This window comes from Accipiter gentilis, chromosome 19, assembly GCF_929443795.1.
Source record: "Accipiter gentilis chromosome 19, bAccGen1.1, whole genome shotgun sequence".
NCBI lineage: Eukaryota > Metazoa > Chordata > Aves > Accipitriformes > Accipitridae > Astur > Astur gentilis.
This window is the reverse complement of record NC_064898.1, coordinates 24,831,013-24,852,632: the sequence shown is the minus strand read 5'-3', so window position 1 is coordinate 24,852,632 and position 21,620 is coordinate 24,831,013. Positions and strand designations below refer to the sequence as shown.

Here is a 21,620-nt window from a genome sequence, read left to right as displayed (position 1 = left end):
GATCTCTGCCATTGTATGCACCTTGCAAACCCACAACAAAACCAAAAGTTTGGTTCCAGGAGTAGCATTTAATAAAACCCATTTGTAATGCAACCCTTTTCACAGTGAAGTGGATAAAATGTGAGACAAAACCCCTTTGGAGGCCACATCTCCCTGTGCAGCATATGCAGAATGGACTGTCTATGTAATAAAATAGCCATCAGGAAAATAAGAAGTATCAAGAATAGAGGAATTAACTGCTGAGCCAAAATCATACAGAGGTTATTACTTTCATGGTTTTATTCTTCTAGCTGCTAGAGTCCAGGACGTCCATATGAAAGTCTAATCCCACTGGAAATCTTACCAGCCACCATTCCTTGATAATTTCATGTAAGAAATAGGTCCAACTTGCTTCTTCAAGCTGTGGCTGTTGCTTCATTTGCAATGGCTGGTGATTATTTAGCGGGACTTGGATTTTGAAGCAGGTTTCTGGGTTTGTGTGTGTAGAAATGACTGATGTTCAGGGTCTGGCTTCTAATCGCTTTCTGAAAGCCAAGTTTCTTCAATATGTGCCCAACAAGCTATAAACCATTAGCTGTAAAAGTGTCCCAAGCTCACAGTTTGAAGGCATCCACAGTGCATATCTGTACATGTCCTGATCCAACAAGGCAACTGTCTTGGCTGGGTCTGCCAAATGCAACTGTGATTTGAACAGTCATGATTGGCCCCATCTCTATCATCTTGTGCCAGCCTAAAACCTCCACTCTTTCTCTGCAACTTTTAGGTTAGGGCTTGTCTAGCTGGACTTGCTGGCTGGTTCCTTCAGAACCTTAATTAACCTGGTTGTCCTCTGGGGTCCCTTCCTTCTACCAGAGCCTTCTGGAATTTCACACCTTCCACGGCCCAGCTGTGATGGTGTGAAATTTGGGATTAAAATGCACACTGTATCATTCCTGATTCTTCTTAGGGTACTATTAGCATGGAAGTTTAATTAAAACCCATCAGAAATAAACCTCCTGGTGCACTTGGTAATTCCTGAGAGTTACAGCAGATGGGGCTGGTATTGTGCTGCTGGGAGCCCATGGTGCAACTCTGTGGCTAGTCCACCTCCTCTCTCAGAGGGACCCCCCACCAGCAATTTGGGAAGTTTTCCAAACGAGATAGGCAGAGGGGTTTGAAGAATCCAGGTAAGTGGCTGCAGTTACCAACCTGCTCTGGGTTTCCATTTCAAGGGTGGTCTTGCAAGGAGCCAACCCCGGAGCCTTCAAACCCATGAAGCAAGCAATGAAATATGGGTGATTTTGCTGGGTTTTAATAATATTAGTAGGACTCTTTTTGTTATCTGTTTCCTCATGGCAAAAAAGTCCAGGTGCTTCATGTTCTCAAGACTTTTTGACACTTGGGAGTATCTTTCTCCTTTTAGAAGCACACTACTTTTATCGCAGCATCTCTGCACCCTTGTGTCTGACACCTAAGGAACAAAAACTGGTATCAAGACGTTTTGGATTGCATCACAAGCATTGCCAGCATGATTTTTTGGTTCTCCGTAATGCTTTCTCCTGCCACCCATTCCTCTCAGAAACTGGCTTTTCAAACACGCCCCTGGAGTAGTCCACTTCTCCCTTAAGCAGTCATATCACAAACTCCCTCAAGATGCTATTGACTGAGCTGCAGACTAACCTTCCTCCAGACCCCCTCACTCTCCCCAGTAACCAAGACAACCCTCAGTGGATAAGCAAAGGCAGTGTGGAAAAGGGCAGTGCTGCTCAGATCTGGTGTGGCAGTGAAGGAAAAGCTGCATAACTCCCCTTTCATTCAATATTTCCAAAGATGAGACGTGCTATTTTAAGTGGTAGGGCTTGTCTAGACATATCAGTGCCACTTTGGCTAATGCAGACCCTTAGCACAGACACATTTCTGCTGGGAAAACCACAATTACATGAGTATAGATTACTACTATATGGGAAAAGCATACATTTTTACTAGGATTAAGCACTTCTTTGCACTATGTCTACATTAACGGTTGGACTTGATCTTAAAGGTCTTTTCCAACCTAAATGGTTCTATAATTCTGTGATTCTATGATTCTGTTTATGCAGGAATAACTGTGCAGATTACAATAGTCCCATGTCTATTTGGTACACAGGAATTAATTGCAGACTAGATCTCAGTGAGGTTGTGAAAAGGCAGGGAGGAGGGAACAAGGAGCCTGAAGAAGAGACATGAAGGAGAAAGAATCTTCCCAGAGCATGAAGGATGAAGCTGAAACTCTGAAAGAGAATTTGGCAGGTTGCATATGAAAAGTAAAAGAGATTTTTATCGCAGATGGTGGAAAAATCCTGTTTTGTTTCCCCAGGAATAAAATAATGTAAAACAATTGAATACATGTGGTGGCTTTTAGGCTTCTTTGAACAGCCTTTCTGAGCCAAGATGAAAAACATCCCTTCCAATTTACATTTCTGTGCATGATTGTTTTCCCCCCCCCCCCCCCCCCCCGCTTCACTGTGTCCTTTCTGTGAATCATTGTGATCTTGAAAAGGCTGTATGCCTCAGAGGCAGAAAAATGTTGGGTGGAAATACCTGATTACCTCCATCTGTTGCATTGTTCTGTAGCTCTCCTGCTCATCAGCTGGGACTCTTCTTTCGTGAATCAAATCAAACAGCTCTCTGCCTTCACCTGGGGAATAAAGCTCATCCATAAGCAAGGCAGAGCCTCCATCAATGGTGCTCAGTGATGCCACAGCAGATATCTGCGCCGGCACCAGCTTCGCTCCCCGGCCGTGCTGCCAGCTGCACGGTCCTGCTGCTCTCCCCGCTCCTTCACTGGGGCTTTGCTGATCGCCTGATGTGCCACTTCAGGGGCTAAACCAGCAAAACACTTTGCAAAAACGTATGAAAATGTTGCTGCTGGGTTAATTCCTGGAGCCGCTTCACCGTGGGATCAAATCAAAGAAAGGGATGGGAGCATGCAGCTTAGCTGTACTGTCCAGCCACCGGGACCTGCTGGAACCAGCATCCCTCCCAAACTGTGCTCAGGGAAGGAGATGGCATTCCCTTAGTCCCATCTTGCTAACGTTTGACATACAGAACAGCATGCATTTAAAGGAAAATGTCCAAAATCTTTGCTTCTGGGTGGCTAGGGGCAAGGGGTTTCCATCATGCCCCCTGTTGCAAACTAAGGAGCTCCTGCCAAACCTCAGTTGTTGGGGGAGATGGGAATGACTGTTGTTGGCAGATTTAGAGTGGATCTGAGAGCTCCCACTGTGGTACCAGTGCAACTTCTCTACTCCTAGGACCTGAAGGAATATGTGTCCGTCTAACAGTGCTAAATTATATGCTCCCATCCTAAAGCGCTCGCCCTCTGATATCCCCTGGTTTTATTTTTGCCCTCTCTGTTTTTCCAGATTTGTATGTCTCATGATTGCTCTGTTGTCTTCCTTTGGATTTCTTCCATGTGCATTTAGGACAGGACCCAGCCGTGAGGCTAAAAGGCTCAGTCTTCATTTCCTGTTCCACTTCTGCATCTTAGCAGATTTTTCAATCACATCCCAAGCAGTGGCCATCAGCTTTTTGTGTGAGACCTGATATGCAGTGCTTTGGCACGACATTTGGGTGGGTGACGCCCGGGGCCAGCCTAATCTGCTTGTAACGTCAACGGATTGCCGGATTCTCCACTTCGCCCGCAACAGTAATGCCGTAGAATTCATGGATTAAATCTTCTATCTCCATGTTTGTCCCCATGCTTAAAACCCAATCCTGAGCCGAGAGGTCCCAAACAGTCAACAACAAGCTCCTTGCCAAAAGCCAGGGATGAGGTCAGACATCACTGGGAGCTGAGCCTCATTACACCGTGCTAGATTGCGCCCCTGCAAACCTGATTAAATCCATCATTTTTGCTCCCGGAGTCTTTAACTATCCCTCAGCACTAAATGCGAAAATGCTGAGATGCGTGCCACATTTGTGGGTTGTTTTTCCCCTCCTGTCAGTATCAAAGTTACAGGATAAGCGAGTGGTGCATTGATTATTGAATTATTTAACGATTCCTCTTGCATCTCCACCTTTGCTTCAGGAAGACTTTGTGTGTAGCACGTTACCTTGGCTGACAGCTGTTGCCTGATGTGCTATGAGAAATTGGGAAGAGAATCTTATTTATTTATGAAACAGAAAAATTATTAGGGTTACCAACTACCAGCATGTGTGTTTCTTGCACTACAGTTTGTTGTCAAGTAGAAATTCAAGCTTTTTCTTCCTTTCCCACCTTTTCTTGATGCTGGTGGCAACTGCACAGCTAAAGATGAGTGCAAAAAATAGAGATGAGCACTCCTAATTCTCCCTTGGGCTGCACAGCTGTGGATCCAGGAAAAGCTCCATTAAACTGCGCAGGATACGCCCATGTAATCGAGAGCTGAACTGAATCAGACAGGTGATATCTAGAGGTGATGATACGTGGTTTTAGTAGAGCACAGGCATGATACGGCCCAAAAGATTCAGGTAGCTGGTGGAAGACTGCACTGGCATAATACGCTGCGATGCACCAATACATTTAGATTTCAGTCTGCTCTCCAAATGACATTGAAATTTGGAGCTGGGGGAATGCCTATGTTTGCACTTGTGTCTATGTGCACTAAGGATTTTCTGCTTCAAAGATGAGCAGTAAGGAAGTAAAGGACTCAGCTTGGATATAGCTCTCTGGAGACCTGGGTATGTGATTGTACCTGTTTCAAAAAAAAAAAAAAAAAAAAATGCATAAACACATTGTTTTACATCAATTGTCAGAGCTATAGCCCACACATCACATTTGGCCCATGCAGTGCATCGATGGCCATTCTGCAGGGTATCGTTTTCCCTATTTTAGAAGAGTAAGTTTAGTGGTGCAGGGAGTAATCAGTGGAGCACTGCTGACCTGAGTCCACAGACAGCCTCTGATAACCAGTGATTTTCCATATCCTTCAGCAATTTACCTGAATATCAGCCCTTAGGACCTTTCAGCATCCATGATAGGGGTAGGAGCCACCTTAGCTAGCTTTGGACACCTGTACTGTAGATTTCTACCTCCAAACTGTCCTCTTCACACACCCCTTTAGGTCAGTATCATCTGACCTAGTTTAATTACCTGCTTTATGCAGAGGTGAATAGAATAGAATAGAGTAGAATAGAATAGAATAGAATATTTCAGTTGGAAGGGACCTACAATGATCATCTCGCAAAGACCTGGATGTCTTGTTCAGAGGTGGACACACGCACTGGGTTAGTTGAGTCCCACCTGACCCATCTCACTGAATAACTCAGCTTTTCAGTGACAGCTGCAAAATAACTGGTTCAAGACCACTTCTTCAGCCCTGGCAATGTCTGATGCATTTTCTTTGGGCCTGTAAAACAGGCTGGGGCAAAGAAACCCAAGCTTTCATTAATTTAGGTGGTTCATCTGCTGTGAGGATGCTTCCTGCAGGTGGCATTGCCCTTTTCTCCTCCAGCAGGGTGGTCCACACCACCACAGTAGCATTTAATGGGAGCTCAGGTGTCAGCAGCAGCCTAAACCTATTGCCTAGGTCTCATCAGTTCCTCAGGATAAGCATTTGCCCCTTACTACGCCTGTGCACAAAGCGTGTCACAGCAGGACCTTGATCTCAGCTGTGCCTGCTGCTGCAGAGGTATAGTAAATCATCAGATCAGGGTCCGGCATGGCTCTTTGGGCTCATACTTCTATCTCTGCAGTGAAGAGTCTAATGTTACCCCAGGGAGCTGTAATCTAAACTGGATGGCATTGCTGACGGGCTGCCAGCCAGCTAAAGGTTTATTTTCCTCCATTGCGTCCCTCCCCTTATTGTCCTAAGTGTGTTTATTTGTTTCCCACATAAGGCATAGCACGTTCCGTTAGAAAAAGCGTGCTGATGGGAGGCTTAATGCTGTTGCTCTGCCCCTTGATGCATACAGAAGAGAGGCTGGTTTCCAAGCCAGGTCATCCCTTCAGAGGGATGGGATTTCCCGTTTCCAGGAGCCAGCACGCTCGGGCCATTCAGACAGACAGCACTGCAAACACCGAGTGCCTCTGGCTGACACACGTGACTGTCTGACGAGTCCCCAGTAAACCTCCTGCTAGCAGAGCAGCAATGAAAAAAAATATGCAAAGGAAATGTGTGGAATTACAGACCATCAGCAACCCCAGAGTCGGGGAACAAAATAAGCATGCTCATGTAATAGGACTACAGAGGCTGGATTCAGCCCTCTGGGCTTCCATCTCTACTTTGCTCCAAGTATAACCTAGGGCAAATCATTCCACTCCTCTGCTCCTTAGTTTACTCTTCATCAGCACACAGAGATACACAGGCTCAGAACTATGGTAGAGGGTGTAGCTGAGCAATGATTGTAATGTCTGCTCCAGTGCAAAGTGAGATAAATACATTGGCTGCTCTTTTTCAGGTCTGCTGCTCCCACGTTGCTCCAGTTTCTGTGGTGTGGCAGTGAGGAAAGGTGTGCTGATGGGCAAAGAGTGTCTGTAGGACCCAGCTCAAATCCAAAGAGCCATCCTATAGCTCCTTTTATATACATTTATTCAGTCCTTCCTTCTACCTGCATCCTCTCATTGATTATTAGCTTTGATTGGACATTTATCTCGTACTTTCTAGAGGAGCAAAATTCAGTCTTTTACAGCACTGTGTGTTCAAGTTGTGCCGGAGGTAGACATCTCCCATGAGATTGCTACATTTGATCTGTGTCTCCTTCTCCCTACATGACTATTGCACTTCATGTACATTTTTGCTTGCTCCTTTGGTGGACTGTAGACATCCATCTTATTAATCTCTAACCTGCCTTCTTATCCATGAGACTCAACCTCTTCCTTAAATCACCTACACGGCTACAAGACTTAGACACCTTATTGTTTCAGGGCTTTGTAATATGGCTCAATCCTGGAAAGTTATTAATCCATTACCTGCCCTTTGGGCAAGGATTGCCTCACTGTTTTCACTGCTGTTCACTGATGAGCAGAAGTAGCTTGGTATGAGTTTGATGTAACCATCATCTACGGTTGTCCTTGGTGACTGCATCCCATCAAGGGGACCATAAAACCTTTGTTCCTCTAGATAACTTTCCACCAAGAATATGTCCTCTGCATCGTGGATAAATGGATTCAAAACCCCATGGAATCAAGGCATCAGTAGAGTTTTGCATTGAAATAGTGATACATGAGAATGGCATGGAAAGCTGCACCACTATCTAGTCATGCATTGCTCTGGTCTGTGCAAATGATGCCAAGTTAGATTCAAAATTTCCATGGAAGACACTGGGGCCCATCTAGAGTGGCCTTAAATCCTCTAAATGGGCAGGAAGGCTTTCTTAGATGAAAATGAGAAATCTCAACTGTATCTAAGATAGGACAGGGAAAAGCAAATCTGGGGTGACTGTAAAATGTCTTGTGCTCTTCTGGTTGGGCCAGCAGTCCTGATTAGTCCTTACAAGAACAACCCCCCATACAGAGAAGGAGAGATTGCAGAAGTGGGTCTGTAGAGCAGCAAGGTGTAGAGTCAGTGCAACCTCGTTATCCCTGTGGTCCTCGTTTTCATCCACAGCCCAGGCACTCCTCTCACCTATAGGCACAGAGACTGTGCTGCTCTGAACACCTTCCACTCAATTATTTAAAATTCAGTTGCTATGGATCTACTCGAGGTGATCAGTTTAAAGAAAATGCAGATGGCCTCTGGTTTTGAGTTCCCGCTGCGCTTTGGTTAATTTGGTATGTAAAGGTATTAGGTTAATTAAATGCCATGTGTTGCATGGGGGCTGACTGCATTTGTGGATTAATAAGCACCCGAGTGTGTTCTGTGCTGAAAGTCTTCAAGCTGGCAGACGGTTATTTCACTAAGAAAGGAAGGTAATGGAGAGAAGTCACGGGGAAGTGAAGAGGTTTCCTGTTAATCCTGCAGTTGTTTTTCCAGAACGGGTGGTTGCAGTGTCCTTCAGGTCTCTGACCAAGTATCACCCCTTACTGGAGAGACTGGAAGAATTTAAGTGAAGAGAAGCAAAGTCATTCTGTTTGCTTTGAGACTCCTGCAGTGCCAGTCGTATGGAGTGAGCATGCTAGCTGGCCAGTGGAGGACCATGGCTGGTGTGTGGAAATTTTTCTGCTAGAGGATCTTTACCAAGAGCCATACTGTAAATCAGGTCAGAGGGTGTCCTGCAAGCAGCAGGCTTGGTCACGCTGGAGGTCTAAAGCAAACCGGCCACAGCTCTCTGGCATTCATGGTGGAATACAGGTAGAAAGCAGAGAGAGGGACAAATACCACTGCAAGATTTTGGAGATGTTGAAGAGGAAGAAAGTCGTTTTCGTGCAGCCATGCCCTGAGGTGGTGGAAGATCAGGAGAGAGACCAGGGCAAATGGACACTGCTCCGCAATGTCAACCAGGCCCTGAAGCCCACGACCATTTTAGCGGTAAGATAGGGGGTCCCAAGCTCTGAGCTTGGCTGGAAGTTTTCAGGCTACTTTGAGATTAGTCTCACTGTTTGATGGGATCCTCATACTGCTTGTGCCAGCTTCTCTCACCTTCCTCCTGAGTCTTTGTTCCCCCTCTAAGTGCTGTACCTGCCCTGTGGTGCAACCTTCTCGCTCTTTGCATTTGGAAACTCCTCCTAAAGATCCTCTTCATGAATTGTGTTGATGTGTGTGTGCACCCATCGTGATGTTTCCTCCTCTTGCACCGCTCTTTGGTTGTCACTGCCCATAGCTGGTGAGGTGCTGAGGGTCTGCCCCAGAGCGTTTGGAAGGACACTAGCACCCAGCGGCTGCTTTGAGGAGGAAGAGTTGGACCGTGTTGGTACTGTAAAGTGGCTGGTGGTATTCTCACTTCTCCAGTACTCTGTCGTGCGTGTTGGAAAATAAACTGCATCAGTCCAGGCATGAGGCACGTTATGCAACTTATAAGCCAGTCCACCCAAGCTGGTAAATGCATGAATCACCCCGATTTGCCCTGAAATGCCCAATATATCTGCTGCTTTTTGGGCTGATCTGAAGGTGATTGCATCAGTGGAAGGAGTGTAATTGACTTCCATGGGTTTTATGTCAAAATCATTAAAGTCAGGGAAGGAAATAGGTCGGCATTTTTAATAAGTGATGTTATTTTTTAACCCCCCAGACCTTTTTGAGCTTACCAGCTTAGCCCATCCCATAAGACTTGCTTTTTTCACCAGTATTAAGAACTGCATTTTAATGTGTTTAGAAAGAGCATTTTGAGGGGACGAGCACTCTGTGCATTAGGCAGGCAAAGCATAGGAGTTGTCTTAGTGGTAGTACAGTATCAATTTACCTTGGGGAGAGCAGGCTGCCTTTTTATCTCAGCTGGGCGGTAACAGAACGTATGAAACAGGCAGCTTTTACAGCTATTCTAAATAAGAGATTTTAAAAAAACCAGCATTTTAATTCTTGTTTTCTTGATCAAGAGCAATTTTTACACAGCTGCTGAGGTGTCAGAAGGGCTTTCTGCTGAGCAGGGACTAAGCAACCTGGCTCTTCTCTTGCTGACACCTTGATCAAGTTACCCACACTGTGCATGAATTTGCCTATCTATGCAGTGAGAATAACAGTGCTGAACACTCTGAAATGCTTTTAAAGTCTTGGATCAAAGGAGCTAAGAAATAAATATTAATATAAATGGACTTCTAATGTATCTGTGCATGGCTTACTGCATTCATTAGTTGGGGTTTTTTTTCCTTTTAACTGCGTTATGAGATGTGAGGGTAAGGTAGTTAATGAGAAAAAGATCTGAATATTATATTTTTATGAGCTGGGTAAAGAAACTGACAACAGTGCTGTAGCACAACCCGCTGAGGAAAGAAAACCCAAACTAAGGGCTGGATCCTCAGCACCATGTAAGCAGGATGACTTTGTTGTTATCCTAGGTGAAACCTAGCAAGCAGCTGCCAAGGGTGGAGTCTACCACAAAATGGCTGGGGACTCCTCGTGTGTAGTGTTTCTCCATGTGTCAGTCCCCAGGTACAGCCAACCCTCTGGCACTCACAGGTTAGTATCTCTCAGAAGTCCTGCCGAGCAGTGACTTGGGTGGTGAATGTTTCACCATGTTTTATATTGCTAGATGTCTCCAGTTCCCACCACCCGGAGTGGAGGTGAAGGTTGTTCAGCAGCCCATTGGGTGAAACCGAATCTATAAATATTCTGTCCACAGAAATAGTCGATAGTGGATGCTCAGGAAAGGGGTTTTATCAGAGCACATGCAAAGTGATCCCTCCTTTTTTTCACTTTCCCTCCTCCCAGCAGTTTTTCAGGACTTCAAAAGGAAGATAATGCATATGCATTGTGCTTAATAGCTACAAGTGGAGTTGGCCCCCAGGAATGTGGCATTAGGTGGGGCTACAAGTTCACAACATTAAACTCAGATGCATGAAAAAGTACATTTGCTTGCTTGGTGCAAACATGCCTGATAATAATTTAACTAGGTGGCTCCCAGTTTTAGCATCTCTTCACATTGAAAATAGGGGTGGGAAATAATTCCGCCTTGTTTCATAGAGTGTGGGTCCTGGTTGGGAGTTTAGTTTTGGGTTATTTGGGAGTTTGCTTTTGTGTTGAGGGAAACAACGTCTTTAAAAGCCTGTTTGCATTCGAGTAATTTAATATCCACAGAGCTGATGTGCAGATGATAGTCCCTGCCCAGCAGGACTGACAAGAGGATCACCAGTGACATGGAGTGGATAGGGGTCAACTGTTTGCTGTATCTTCCAAAACAAAAACAAAGAGGTCTCAAATGAAAGAGGCGACACATCTGAAACATGCAAAATGACACAGCTTGTCACACTATTTCTAGCTAAACCCTTCCTTTGAGATTATGGATGCTAAAACTTTGCTCAGCTTCAGGAAGCAATTTGGAGATGCTCACAGTAGATAAAATCCACTGAGAAGTATTAAATGCAAACAGCCCACGCACAAATCGCTGTGTCTGGGAGACCTCCTGAAGAATTATATATATCTCCCCCTCTGGTATGTTCTTAACCCTTTAGTCATCCCCTTTTCACCAGTCTCCAAAGTAGGGGAATGTATATTTGATAGTGGTTATCTGCAAGGAAGAAATGTGCCATGAGCCTCCAGACAAGGCTTTCCAGAGCTCAAAACAATCTCCTAAGCGTGACTTTCTAGGCTTGTACATTGCACAGATGGAAACCTCTACCTGGGTGTGTTTTTCTGCCTGTGTCACTGCTCTGTGACCTGCTTGCTGGATGCAGTCTGTGACCGACAACGGCTCATGAGCTGATGAAATGGAGAAATAGTGCAGTGGGTGTATGCCGTGTGGAGCATGCCCTGCTGATATTACCTTGCAGGGGGTTTCCTGAGCATCTGTGAAAAAGGGAAGGTTTGTGGTTTGCAAAGGAAGTCAATTGACTTGTACCAATGATCTGGGTACCAAATATCAGCAACTTGTATCCCAAGGGATGCTGAACCTTCTGCAGCCCTGAGTGTAACTATCTTCTCTTTGGTTCCAGGGGGATTATGTGTGGATGGACCTCAAAACCGGACGGGAATTCGATGTCCCCATTGGAGCAGTGGTTAAACTGTGTGACTCTGGACAGATCCAGGTTGTGGATGATGAAGGCAATGTATGTACAAAGGGTTGTGATGACCCTTCTTCAGCTCTATGGCCTAGCTAGGCCAGGGTCATAGGGTCATGATGATTGACTTTGTCACAGACTTCTCATATGTCCTTGGGAATCAACTCTGCCATAGTTTTCTATTTGTAAAATCAAGATAATATTGTGTCCCTACTTTTGTGGCTGTACTGGGAGTGAAAGGTTGAGAAGCTTCTTGAGTACAATGATAAAAGAAGCCTCTAAAGTACTTTTAGATAATGCTTTGAGCAAACCCACCTCGACCTGCTGTTCCTCTGCTGTTATCCAGTCCTTCCTGACCTCCTACCAACACAGATGTGCCCAAACGCTTGTTCTCCTTCAATTTCCCACCTCTACTTCTGTGCAGTGGTAACTGGTTTAGAGTAACACCTAGATCACAAGCAGAGGGTGATCTGAGGAGGTTCTCTGTCCTTTATCTTTTTTTTTTTTTTTCCAGCCTGAGATAATTGTAAATGCTCTTATTCCCTTCAAGGATGGTATAAAGAGATTTGGTTCAGCAGGGTCCTTGTGTCCAATTTTTAGTGGCTTTTGAAGCCCTTTAGAAGTGATCAGTCTAAACAACACTCTGCCAATAAAAATTTTGCCACCCCTGTGCATCCCTCTCTGCTTTTCTAAATCATATTTTCTCTGCTCAACAGTATTTTCTGGCAGGGGGTTAATCAGTGATGTGAAAATGTAGTTGTGTGAAGGGAAGAACAAATCTGCTATTTGTTAAAAACTCCCCTGATGTGCTGGATGTCCATGCTGCCCTGGATGATGCTTCTGCCAGGATGGCTCATGTCTCATGTCTCTTGCTGCTCCAGTAAACCAAAAGATGTTTTCTTCTGCTATGAATCTTTCAAATTAGCCACTGCCATGCCCCAGGAATAGAAGCTGTGGCCTGTGTGCTAATGCTCTGCCATGTATGTTCTTCCATCTGGTCCTTCTGTCTGGGTTGGGCTGTTTCTGGCTTTCATCCCAGTGGTATCTCATTTGGCTTATCTTTCTCTGCCCTTGCTTTCTTCCCAGGAGCACTGGATTTCCCCGCAGAATGCCAGCCACATCAAACCCATGCACCCCACCTCCATCCATGGAGTGGAGGACATGATCCGCCTGGGGGACCTGAACGAGGCGGGAATCCTCAGGAACCTGCTGATCCGCTATCGGGAGCACCTCATCTATGTGAGTGTCCTCTCCACCTCTTGCTCTGCACTGCACCCCTGCTCTCCTTAGCTCTGGGGAACCCACATAGGGGAAACCCTCATTGAACTGAGGATCTGAGTTTCTACCTTCACCTGGATCCAAGTAGTGGAGGGCCTCTGCACTGTAGAGGACACGTTGCAGAGTTTCTGGATGCCCCAGTGAAAGACCTCATGAGTTAGGTAATGAGCAAAGTCTGTGCCACCTCGCTGTGTAGCCCCTGTAGTTTTGGGGAAAGGCATTACCTTTCTGCACACACAATAACCAGTTCAACCCAGGCCATGTGCATGCTGTAGTAATCCTAAAGCAAAATTCTTTGGCAACTGCATGCTGGAGGTGGCCCTTCTGCCTTCCCCCTCTGAACCGTTAACTCATTCAATCCAAGTGGCTGAAGACAACAACTGCTGGAGGTAGAAGGGGTGGAGGAAGGATGAGGAGGTGCATGCATGAAATAACTGGGAACAATGGAGCGAGCAACTCCCAGAACAGCTCTAAAGTACCTTCCCCATCTTATGTTTATGACTTATTAGCTCTGGGTTGCCTGGGGTCCTGACAGCTGATCTCTGGGCACAGCAGTGTCCTTCCTTAGGTCAGCTCAGTCATGTCACGCCCAGTGGACCCAGTGCAGCCTTGCCAACCCCACCAGACATTCAGAAATTGAGGATTTTACAGGGAGCCAGCCAGAACTGCACCTCTTTTCTGCAACAGAATTGTAAAGGCCACCTCCCCAGCAGGACAAGAGTCAGCATTTAAGTCTCTGTGCTGGCTTCATCAGTGTGCTATATGCTGTGCAGTCTGGTGCACATTCTTGGGGCAGAAGTGTGGAGCGCGCGCGTGTGTGTGTGTTTGCCACCAGCTAATGTACTCAAACAGCCTATGCAAATATGGAAAATTTGGTATTGCTCTCAAATCCTACAGTTTTCAGATACTCAGGTAAGTGCTTGCTGTGCCTTTGAAGGCCTTTTCAAAGCCACCTGGTAATTTAATTTTTAAAAGGCTCTAGAGACTACCAGATTTTCAGTCCAGAGGGAACTGCAGTACAGTCAGACTTCCCAGATAGCATAAGCTAACAGACCATATCCAGAATTTTATCTACCAAGTCTGCTTGTTGTGCTTGATGTCCAGTGCCTTTTGATAGGATGGTTTTGGATTAGAGCTGGGTGGTGATGGAGAACACACCACTCTGTTACGTAGGCTGTTCATATAGTTGACAGGTCCCTGCTCCCAAAGCTTGGAGGAAATAGAGACCCCCAACTTCATGTCTCACTCAGGCACCTTAATTGTTGTCCATGATGCCTAGGTCCCCTGTATTGTCAGTTTAGAGAAAAAGGCATGACCAGAAAATTATTCACATATTAGACGAACTGAGTTACTCCCTGGACCTCTCTTCAGGGAGCCACAGCCATTTATAACAATAAACTAGCAAAAGTTAGCAGCCCAAATTCATACTTGAGGTGGTGTCTCCATGTGCACTAAGCATCCGTGGCACTCGCCAGAGATATCAATAGAGCCAACAAAGCTAAGACTGCCTTTCAGCTGTGCAAATAGACGTTTCTGTCGGATGAGGTGATTGCTTTAGAGCTGGCTGGAGCTTGGAATGAAAGTTCAGGTTGGAGGTCTACACTCTAAATTTCTCCAGCTCAGAGCATGTCCATCTTCAAGGTTAGATGTAGTACTCATGTGGATAACTAAATTTAAGCAACCTGAATGCCACCCAAGAAGTACAGATAGCAAATAATTTGTAGCTGATTGGCTTATTCAGGCAACACATATCTGTGCATTGAGCATTGCCCCTTTTTTTCCTACTTGTGGGCACCCTGCAGCAGTACCAAGTGGATTCCCACAGCTCTCTCTTGCTCTCCGAGAAAGTTGGGATCATGTTGGATATTTTTTCAGCGGTGTCCATGTGTCTCTCCTGGGTTCCCTACGTCATCGGGCAAGCGCCTGTTGCCTCACTAAGTGAACAGAGGTCCTCAGATAAGATTTCATGTGTGCAATATCGGGTTGCCTGTGAATACATCCAGCTCCTTCACAAAAGATCTGCCTCAGCTCCCTCACCAAGCTATTCACAGGCATCCAGGGAGATTATGAACACAAACGAGCACTGGGCAGAGTGTTGTTTGGCAGCATCGTACTAATAAGGGCTAATGCAAAGGGCAGCTTCTAACTTGGAGGTGACCGTGGGCGGTGATTTGGGCCGAAGTGACTCAGTAACCACGTGGTTTCTCCACGAGTTCTTCAGGTCTGATGGTGACAGTGCCGTGTGTCCTACAGAGCTACTGCGTAAGGGATGGCCACATCCCACAACGGGATTTGCATCACAGAGGTACTAGGTTACTGTGCCTTGATTGCTCCACACCACTAACGGCTTTGGAGTGCCAGCCCACGATCCTGGACACAACGCAGCCATTAGTGCAATCTCAAAATTAGAATGACACTCTCAAAATTATATAGAGCGCATAGCTTGATAGAGGGGCATGTAAACCACCTCTGTCTACACATATTTTGTTGGGTGCTCAGGAACCCAACTTTAGATCTCATTTTTTTAAGAGTGGTGGCACTAGGAGGAGTAGATTTGTGTTGAATGTGGTAAATATTGATGGCAGTTTTGCAAAGCCAAGGTACCGTTTGGATGCCGTGTGGGTAGAGGATATCCAGTCCCCCGAGGTGTTTTTTTCTGGGGTATAATTTGCTCTGTCTTAAAGACGGTGAAGCTCAGTGTGAATTTACCTCCACTGTTTGAAAGGATTTCTGAGCCTGCTGACTAAAGGGTGACTTCCAAATGGATTTCAGTCCCTCTTGTTTCCTCATCTCCTTAGCTTTGTGGAGGGTGTAATTCTGCTCTAATGAAATATACTTTTCCTTTTTCTCCTCCCTCATGTTTTACTCGTAAGACAAACTGCGGTGGGAGGGTAAGTATGACTTGGCGCTGTCATTTGCAATCACTATCATGCCTTCCACTGGATCACTTGTTTCCGTTCACCATCGTGGCATTCTCATTTACTTTGCACCACCATTGCTGCTGCTTCGCAAATGCACTGAGAGAATCATCCCCGTTGCCGCAGAGCTTGACCTTCACGGTGAAGTTGTGACACCTTCCCAGAGCTGGAAAGTCACCAACCTGTGAATGTGGGGGAAGCTGTAAGTGCTTCTCAGTAATGACCTCAACTTGAAGGAAAGAAATTTCTGCAGCTAAATAAGAAAAACTTCAGCAAGGGCTTTTTGCTCGTGGCTTGGCTTGCGTGCACTAAGAGAAACTATTCTGAATAGCAAGAGCGTCTGGTGGGGAGTTTGCCCTCGTGAGTAAGGTTAAATCTCTTTATCTGGAGACGAAAGCAATGCTTGCTGCTGCTGTCTAAGGGTTGCCAAAATGCAGTAATGTTTAGTAGAGCTTTGACCCCATAAAAATCCAGATGAAGTCAGCCATGGGTGTTCTGGGTAGCGAGGGAAGCAGGCTCAGAAAGGATTTATTTGGGGCTAATTAAAATGTAGGTCATGCAGGCAGTAATGAATTTGCACTGAGATGTGGTTCCTGTGGTCAGCTACGGCAGAGCCCCTGCCTGTTCGTAAAGCTTTATTTTCCCAAGAGAGGAGGGCTTTGCCTTCACCCAGCAATAGAAACCAGTAAGACAGTATTTCCTTGGAGGTGCCCTTTGGCCCCTCATTGGCGAAGTCGACAAAGTTTTGCTTTCTGTCAACTGTGAGAACTGGGCAAATTGTGTGTATTTATCAACTAGGAATGACCTACAAAAACAAGCAATAGTACAAGAGTTCATGCTGACAGAGTATTTTGTAGATCACAAGGGAAGGGTCAGTAAGAGCATCCAGAAAGCATTCCTGCAACTAATGGTTAACTCCTTTAAAAGTTTCACTAGCTGCATTCAAGGCAGGGCAGAGCAATGTGACCAAAATGCAGAGATTTCAGAGACCTCTGCAAAGAGTCAGTCTTTTCAAAAAGAGGCTCAGAGAAGATTAGAAGTGTCCCTAGAATTAACCTGGTAATAAATTATGAATAGGAAAACAGACTTCCAAGTATCCCACTAAGGACTGGAAGGACCCTTGGGGTTCATTGGGAACATAATCCCATTCAGAAATTGAGCTCACTCCTTCTCTGAGCACTAAGCTTACCTGCTCTGTGCCTGTGGAAGGCTGCTCTGGGACTTCTCTGCTCCTTTATTTCAATACCTTCTTTTAACATCTACTCTACACAATTTCACAGTCAATTTCTACCCTTTGGGTTTGTGACAACTTTGTTCTTGAGCTTAAAGAGCTTTTTTCCTTTACTGGCACGTAATCCCCTATTACAGGAAAGACTATCGTATCCTTTCTCAGTTACCACTGTAAAATCAAACCTCACCTGGGACCGAACAGAAAGTTGCTCTGTGGTGTTGGCCACCAGACTAGAAAGTGAGGAGTCCCTAAGGGCTTTCAGCATCCCTACTGTAGGACACAATTGCCACCTACTGGCTGCCTTTCAGGAAGCCTGAGCTGGTGGGAAGTGTTGCGTAGATGGTGGCAAACAAATTATCTCACTCCACTCAAACCCTTTCCATCATGACTGAGGGATACTGGGCTTGATGGGAGAAGCTTGACCTGGGGCTTGTGTCTCCAAGTTTCCCTTTCCACTCCTCTATCCAGCAGTGATAGTTATTTTGCTGCCTTCAGAAACGAGGAACAGCTCAGACTTGTTTTATTTGTCAGCCGGTTTGCAATATGCACAAAAAGAAGAGCACCCAGCAGAGCACAGAGAGTTTTTCTCAGTTCACAAGCATCCTTGTCTGTGCCACTTTGCTGCTTTGTGCCAAAGGCTTATTGTCGGTTTTAGGTCACACAGATAAAAACCCATAAGGATTATTTTTATGTTGAAACTAGTTTGGTTTTTTTCCTGAAAAGAATATATGCAGCAGTGGGGGCACTTTCACAGCTGGTCCCACCAGGAAAGAAAGGTGCGATTAATCTTGTAACTTTAGTTGCCAAAAGTTAACCTAGAGGAGGCAACTTGGCTCCTTTGAAGTCATGGAGTGAAAGTAGCCTTCATTTCATAACCCTTGGTTAGCCTGAGAAGGAGCCCCGTTGATTCGCTTGCTCTAGACACTAACTTTGAGACAGCTGAAGTAGGGGAAGGAGATCCTTATTCTCTGCCTTGAGCTGGGCATGTGGCCAAACCTCCTAACCTCAGAGCTGCATCTGAGCAAGATGACAAAGGTCGTGAGTCCTTTGATGAGAGGCTTGAGAGAAATGGCTCCTGGATGGGCAGAAATGAGAGAGCAAGACACTACAAAGAGGTTTGCTGCCCAAGGCCCAGGACAGCTTTGCTCATTTGAGTGCCACAGAGAGCACGGGATGGACCAAAGGCCATTTCAAAAATTTCAGAAATAGCTGAGAAGGGGTACGTCAGGACATTATGGGCCATATCCATGTGCACAGGACGAGGTTTAAACTGCAGCATGGAGAGGTTTGGTTAGGCAGAAATGGTAAAGAACATATTGCAGAGGGAGGCTTAGCAGCTCTGTTGTGGATTTATAAAAACAGGTTAGACATCCATCAGGAATGGTTTGGATCCAGCTGGTCCTGCTTTGAGATACAGCAACGGTCTTCAAGTTTCTTTCATCTCTAGTTTCTCATAATTTGTGCAATGCAATAGGTATGTATGGATATGTGCTGGCTCTGGTGATATTTTTTGCAAATATGAGCTTGACTTGAAACTCTGAATCTTAACTGAGGAGCATCCAAAATATGAAATAAGGCTTGAATCCATGCTGTGCATGAGCAGGGCTGAGTATGAACTGATTTAGATAGTTTGGGACTTTTGTTCCAATTTTGCTCCAGGCTCCACCCTGCAAGCATCTTTGACTTGAACATCATCTTTCATCCAGCTTTTGCAAAGCCTTGATTTTTCTGGCCTCCACACTCCATCCAAGCTGCCAAAGCCTCTCAGCTACATCTCACTGTCCCCATAAACCTTCATGTGCTTCTCCTCCAGACATACACTGGTTCAATACTGGTGGCAGTAAACCCCTACCAGCTCCTACCCATCTACTCACCTGAGCAGATACGCCTGTACACCAACAAAAAGATTGGCGAGATGCCACCACACATCTTCGCAATTGCTGATAACTGCTACTTCAACATGCAGCGCAACAACAAGGACCAGTGTTGTATTATAAGGTGAGTTGGTGAATTTTCAAATGGGCCATATCCTGAAAACAGATGCTGAGCACTTACGTTGTTGCTGATAGGCAACAGCTTATCAAACAGAGTCAGAAATCTGAATGACCTATTAGATCTTCTATCCACATATTCCCAGTGCATAGGTAGTCTCTGTTTGCAATCACTGTTCCTGGTAGAGATGTTTTATCGATCCTTTGGTACTTACCCTGCAAACCAATAGACCTTATATTCATCTTTAACCTCCTCTTTCAAATTTAAACTCAGTACTCCTACAGACATCAAAGATGCAAAGATCTATACTTTCTGCACAAGGAAGGGCCAGGGACAAGCTTGATCTCTGGACCTGTGGTTGTTCACACTGCTGAACTGGTGTGTCCCCGCACGGCTCTGCTCTGGACTGGTCAACTTTGGGCACCAAGAAATGCCTGGTCACAGTTATGGGTATAGTTCACTCCAGTGTCTGTCCAAAACAGTGGTATGAATCAGATTTGGTTCTCTCAGCCCTCCAACACTAGCCTATCAAGTTTTGAGCCCTCAGACAGTCTTTGTGCTTTCAGGTCACCACCTCTTTCCAAGGCATGCCTACCCTAAGTTTCATTGCATGAAAACATAACTCTGGAACATCCCATGCACAGTATTTCAGATACGTGGGACTGAAAAGGCCACGCAGTAGTGATTTTTTAGCCCCTGCAGGGTTAAAAAAGCATCATATAGGGCACAGAGGAGAGTCAAGGCCAGGCGTGATGCAGTGTGCCGGTGGCCAGCCAGCCCTGAGAAGTGAGGCAATTTGGCCATGGGCTCAGGGCTGGTTAATGAACACCAAGAAGGTCCATTTCAATCACTTATATTGGCTACCCAATGTATCAGACAGGCCACAGACTCACACCAAGGGATTTCTGCCCAGCCTTTTCTCTTGTACCATTGCAAGATAACGGAGGTTATTTTTCAGTGGAGAGAAAGCTTTGAGGAGTAACTCTTGCTTTGGGCTCCGTGATCTCCTCCTTTCCTACCTTCCCCTTGGTAGGACAAGCCTAGGGGACCTGCAAAAGTGCCTGTCACTAAAAGGCAGTATTTCACACTCTGCCTTATAGTGCATTTTGGCAGCTCAAGACTGGGGATGAAGATGCCCCATGGGACCAGCTAGCCCCTGGACCAGGCTCATGGTCTGGTGACCATACCTGGAAAATCACTGTCTGAAAATGCTTCATGACCTTCTTAGTGCTGATTGAATGATGGTATTTGCTGGAGAGACCCAAACTCAAGCAACAGCTTGAGCCAAATGGACTGTAAAGCAAATCTAGATCTTGGCTGGAAGCTGTCTGGTACTGTGTTTGTCCTACAACCAGTCCTTGGGATGCTGGAAACCCATCCTTAGTGGCCTCGTCCTACCTGCGCTAAAAGAAGAGGCACAGAGACAGCAGTCCCTTTGGAGACAGAGAGAGGGACATTGGCAGGGGTGCAGCAGGGCTTTCACTGACCTCGATTCCTGTTGTCTTTGCAGTGGTGAATCCGGAGCAGGGAAGACAGAGAGCACAAAACTGATTCTGCAGTTCCTGGCAGCGATCAGCGGTCAGCACTCCTGGATTGAGCAACAGGTCCTGGAGGCAAATCCCATTTTGGAAGGTGAGGCCTCAGATAATGGAGGCATTTTTTGCTGGCAAAAAAAACCCAAAACAGGTTCAGGACACACAAAATACGGTCAAATGTAAGTCACTTTCGTTGCATTTTGAGTTTCAAAAAGTGACAAAATTAAAAAAAATCAAAAGCAATGATGTAAACATTTGTTAAACAGAATATTCAGTTTCCTTCCATCTGAATTTATTCTTCACAAGACTAATATTCTCTGATTTGGGCTTTCAAATTTTCCATTAATATTTTTGACAACTACTGCTGGAAGAGAAACATTTCAGCTGACCTGAAATTTTTTTTTCAATTGTTTTATTCACTTAAAATTGAAAAATGTGGGGTTTCCACTTAAATCAGCACTTTTTTCCCAAAATTTCAAAACAAGACCCTGAATTTTACCTAATTCTTTTTGTAGTCTGGGATTTAAAAATGCTGATCACCAAACAAACAAAGCTCTTTTGAAAAATCTCACCACCTCTTCCAGGAATTATGACTGTATGCAGAGCACTGATATCCTTTAAATGCTGCATCCAGCTAAGTTTTTGTTTTATTTGACCATAGTTGCAAAAATCTTATTCCTATTCTTTGCTGGTTCAGCAGAACATGAGATTAATTTGACCAGAGCTTCACAGACTAAACACCTTGTGCTGGCAACACACAATAGCAAACCCCACCTTTTCCTTCCAAGATCAGTGAATGGCAACAGAATGCAGAAAAAGAAATAAAGGCAGTTCGAGAAAGCATGAGCTAACAAGAATCGGCTCGTGGCCCTAAAAGGTTCATTGGCAAGCTGTTACAGTGATCAGCCCCGCCGTTTTAATTGGGTGTCTGTAAATTAAATAGGTGATCTGACCCTCTGGCCCCAACATGATGCCAGATGGACCTTTTACACTTATGCAGAAAAATAGCATTTTCATTAAAGAATAACATTATTTTTATCTCCCCTGCTACTCACAGAGAGCAGTGTTTTGCTCGGTAAATAGCCGCCTAGGAATCAATGGAAATGTGAATATCCTAGCTGCTTTCCATGCATAAC

General features: G+C 45.3%; 1 protein-coding gene across 7 annotated transcripts in view; it reads left to right on the top strand.

Annotated features, from left to right (window-relative positions):
• Window positions 1-21,620, top strand: part of MYO7A (myosin VIIA) — a 103,883-nt gene that overhangs the window by 27,150 nt on the left and 55,113 nt on the right. For 4 of the 7 annotated variants that reach the window (XM_049823664.1, XM_049823660.1, XM_049823663.1 and 1 more), the window contains exons 1-6: window positions 8,287-8,408; window positions 11,465-11,578; window positions 12,617-12,769; window positions 15,682-15,699; window positions 18,771-18,955; window positions 20,460-20,581. In XM_049823664.1, the coding sequence (XP_049679621.1) occupies window positions 11,480-11,578; window positions 12,617-12,769; window positions 15,682-15,699; window positions 18,771-18,955; window positions 20,460-20,581 (577 nt within the window). In that variant the 5' untranslated portion in view covers window positions 8,287-8,408; window positions 11,465-11,479. Of the gene's footprint in view, window positions 1-8,286; window positions 8,409-11,464; window positions 11,579-12,616; window positions 12,770-15,681; window positions 15,700-18,770; window positions 18,956-20,459; window positions 20,582-21,620 lie in introns of those variants that run through there. The other 3 variants (XM_049823662.1, XM_049823665.1, XM_049823661.1) reach the window with 2 other exon arrangements.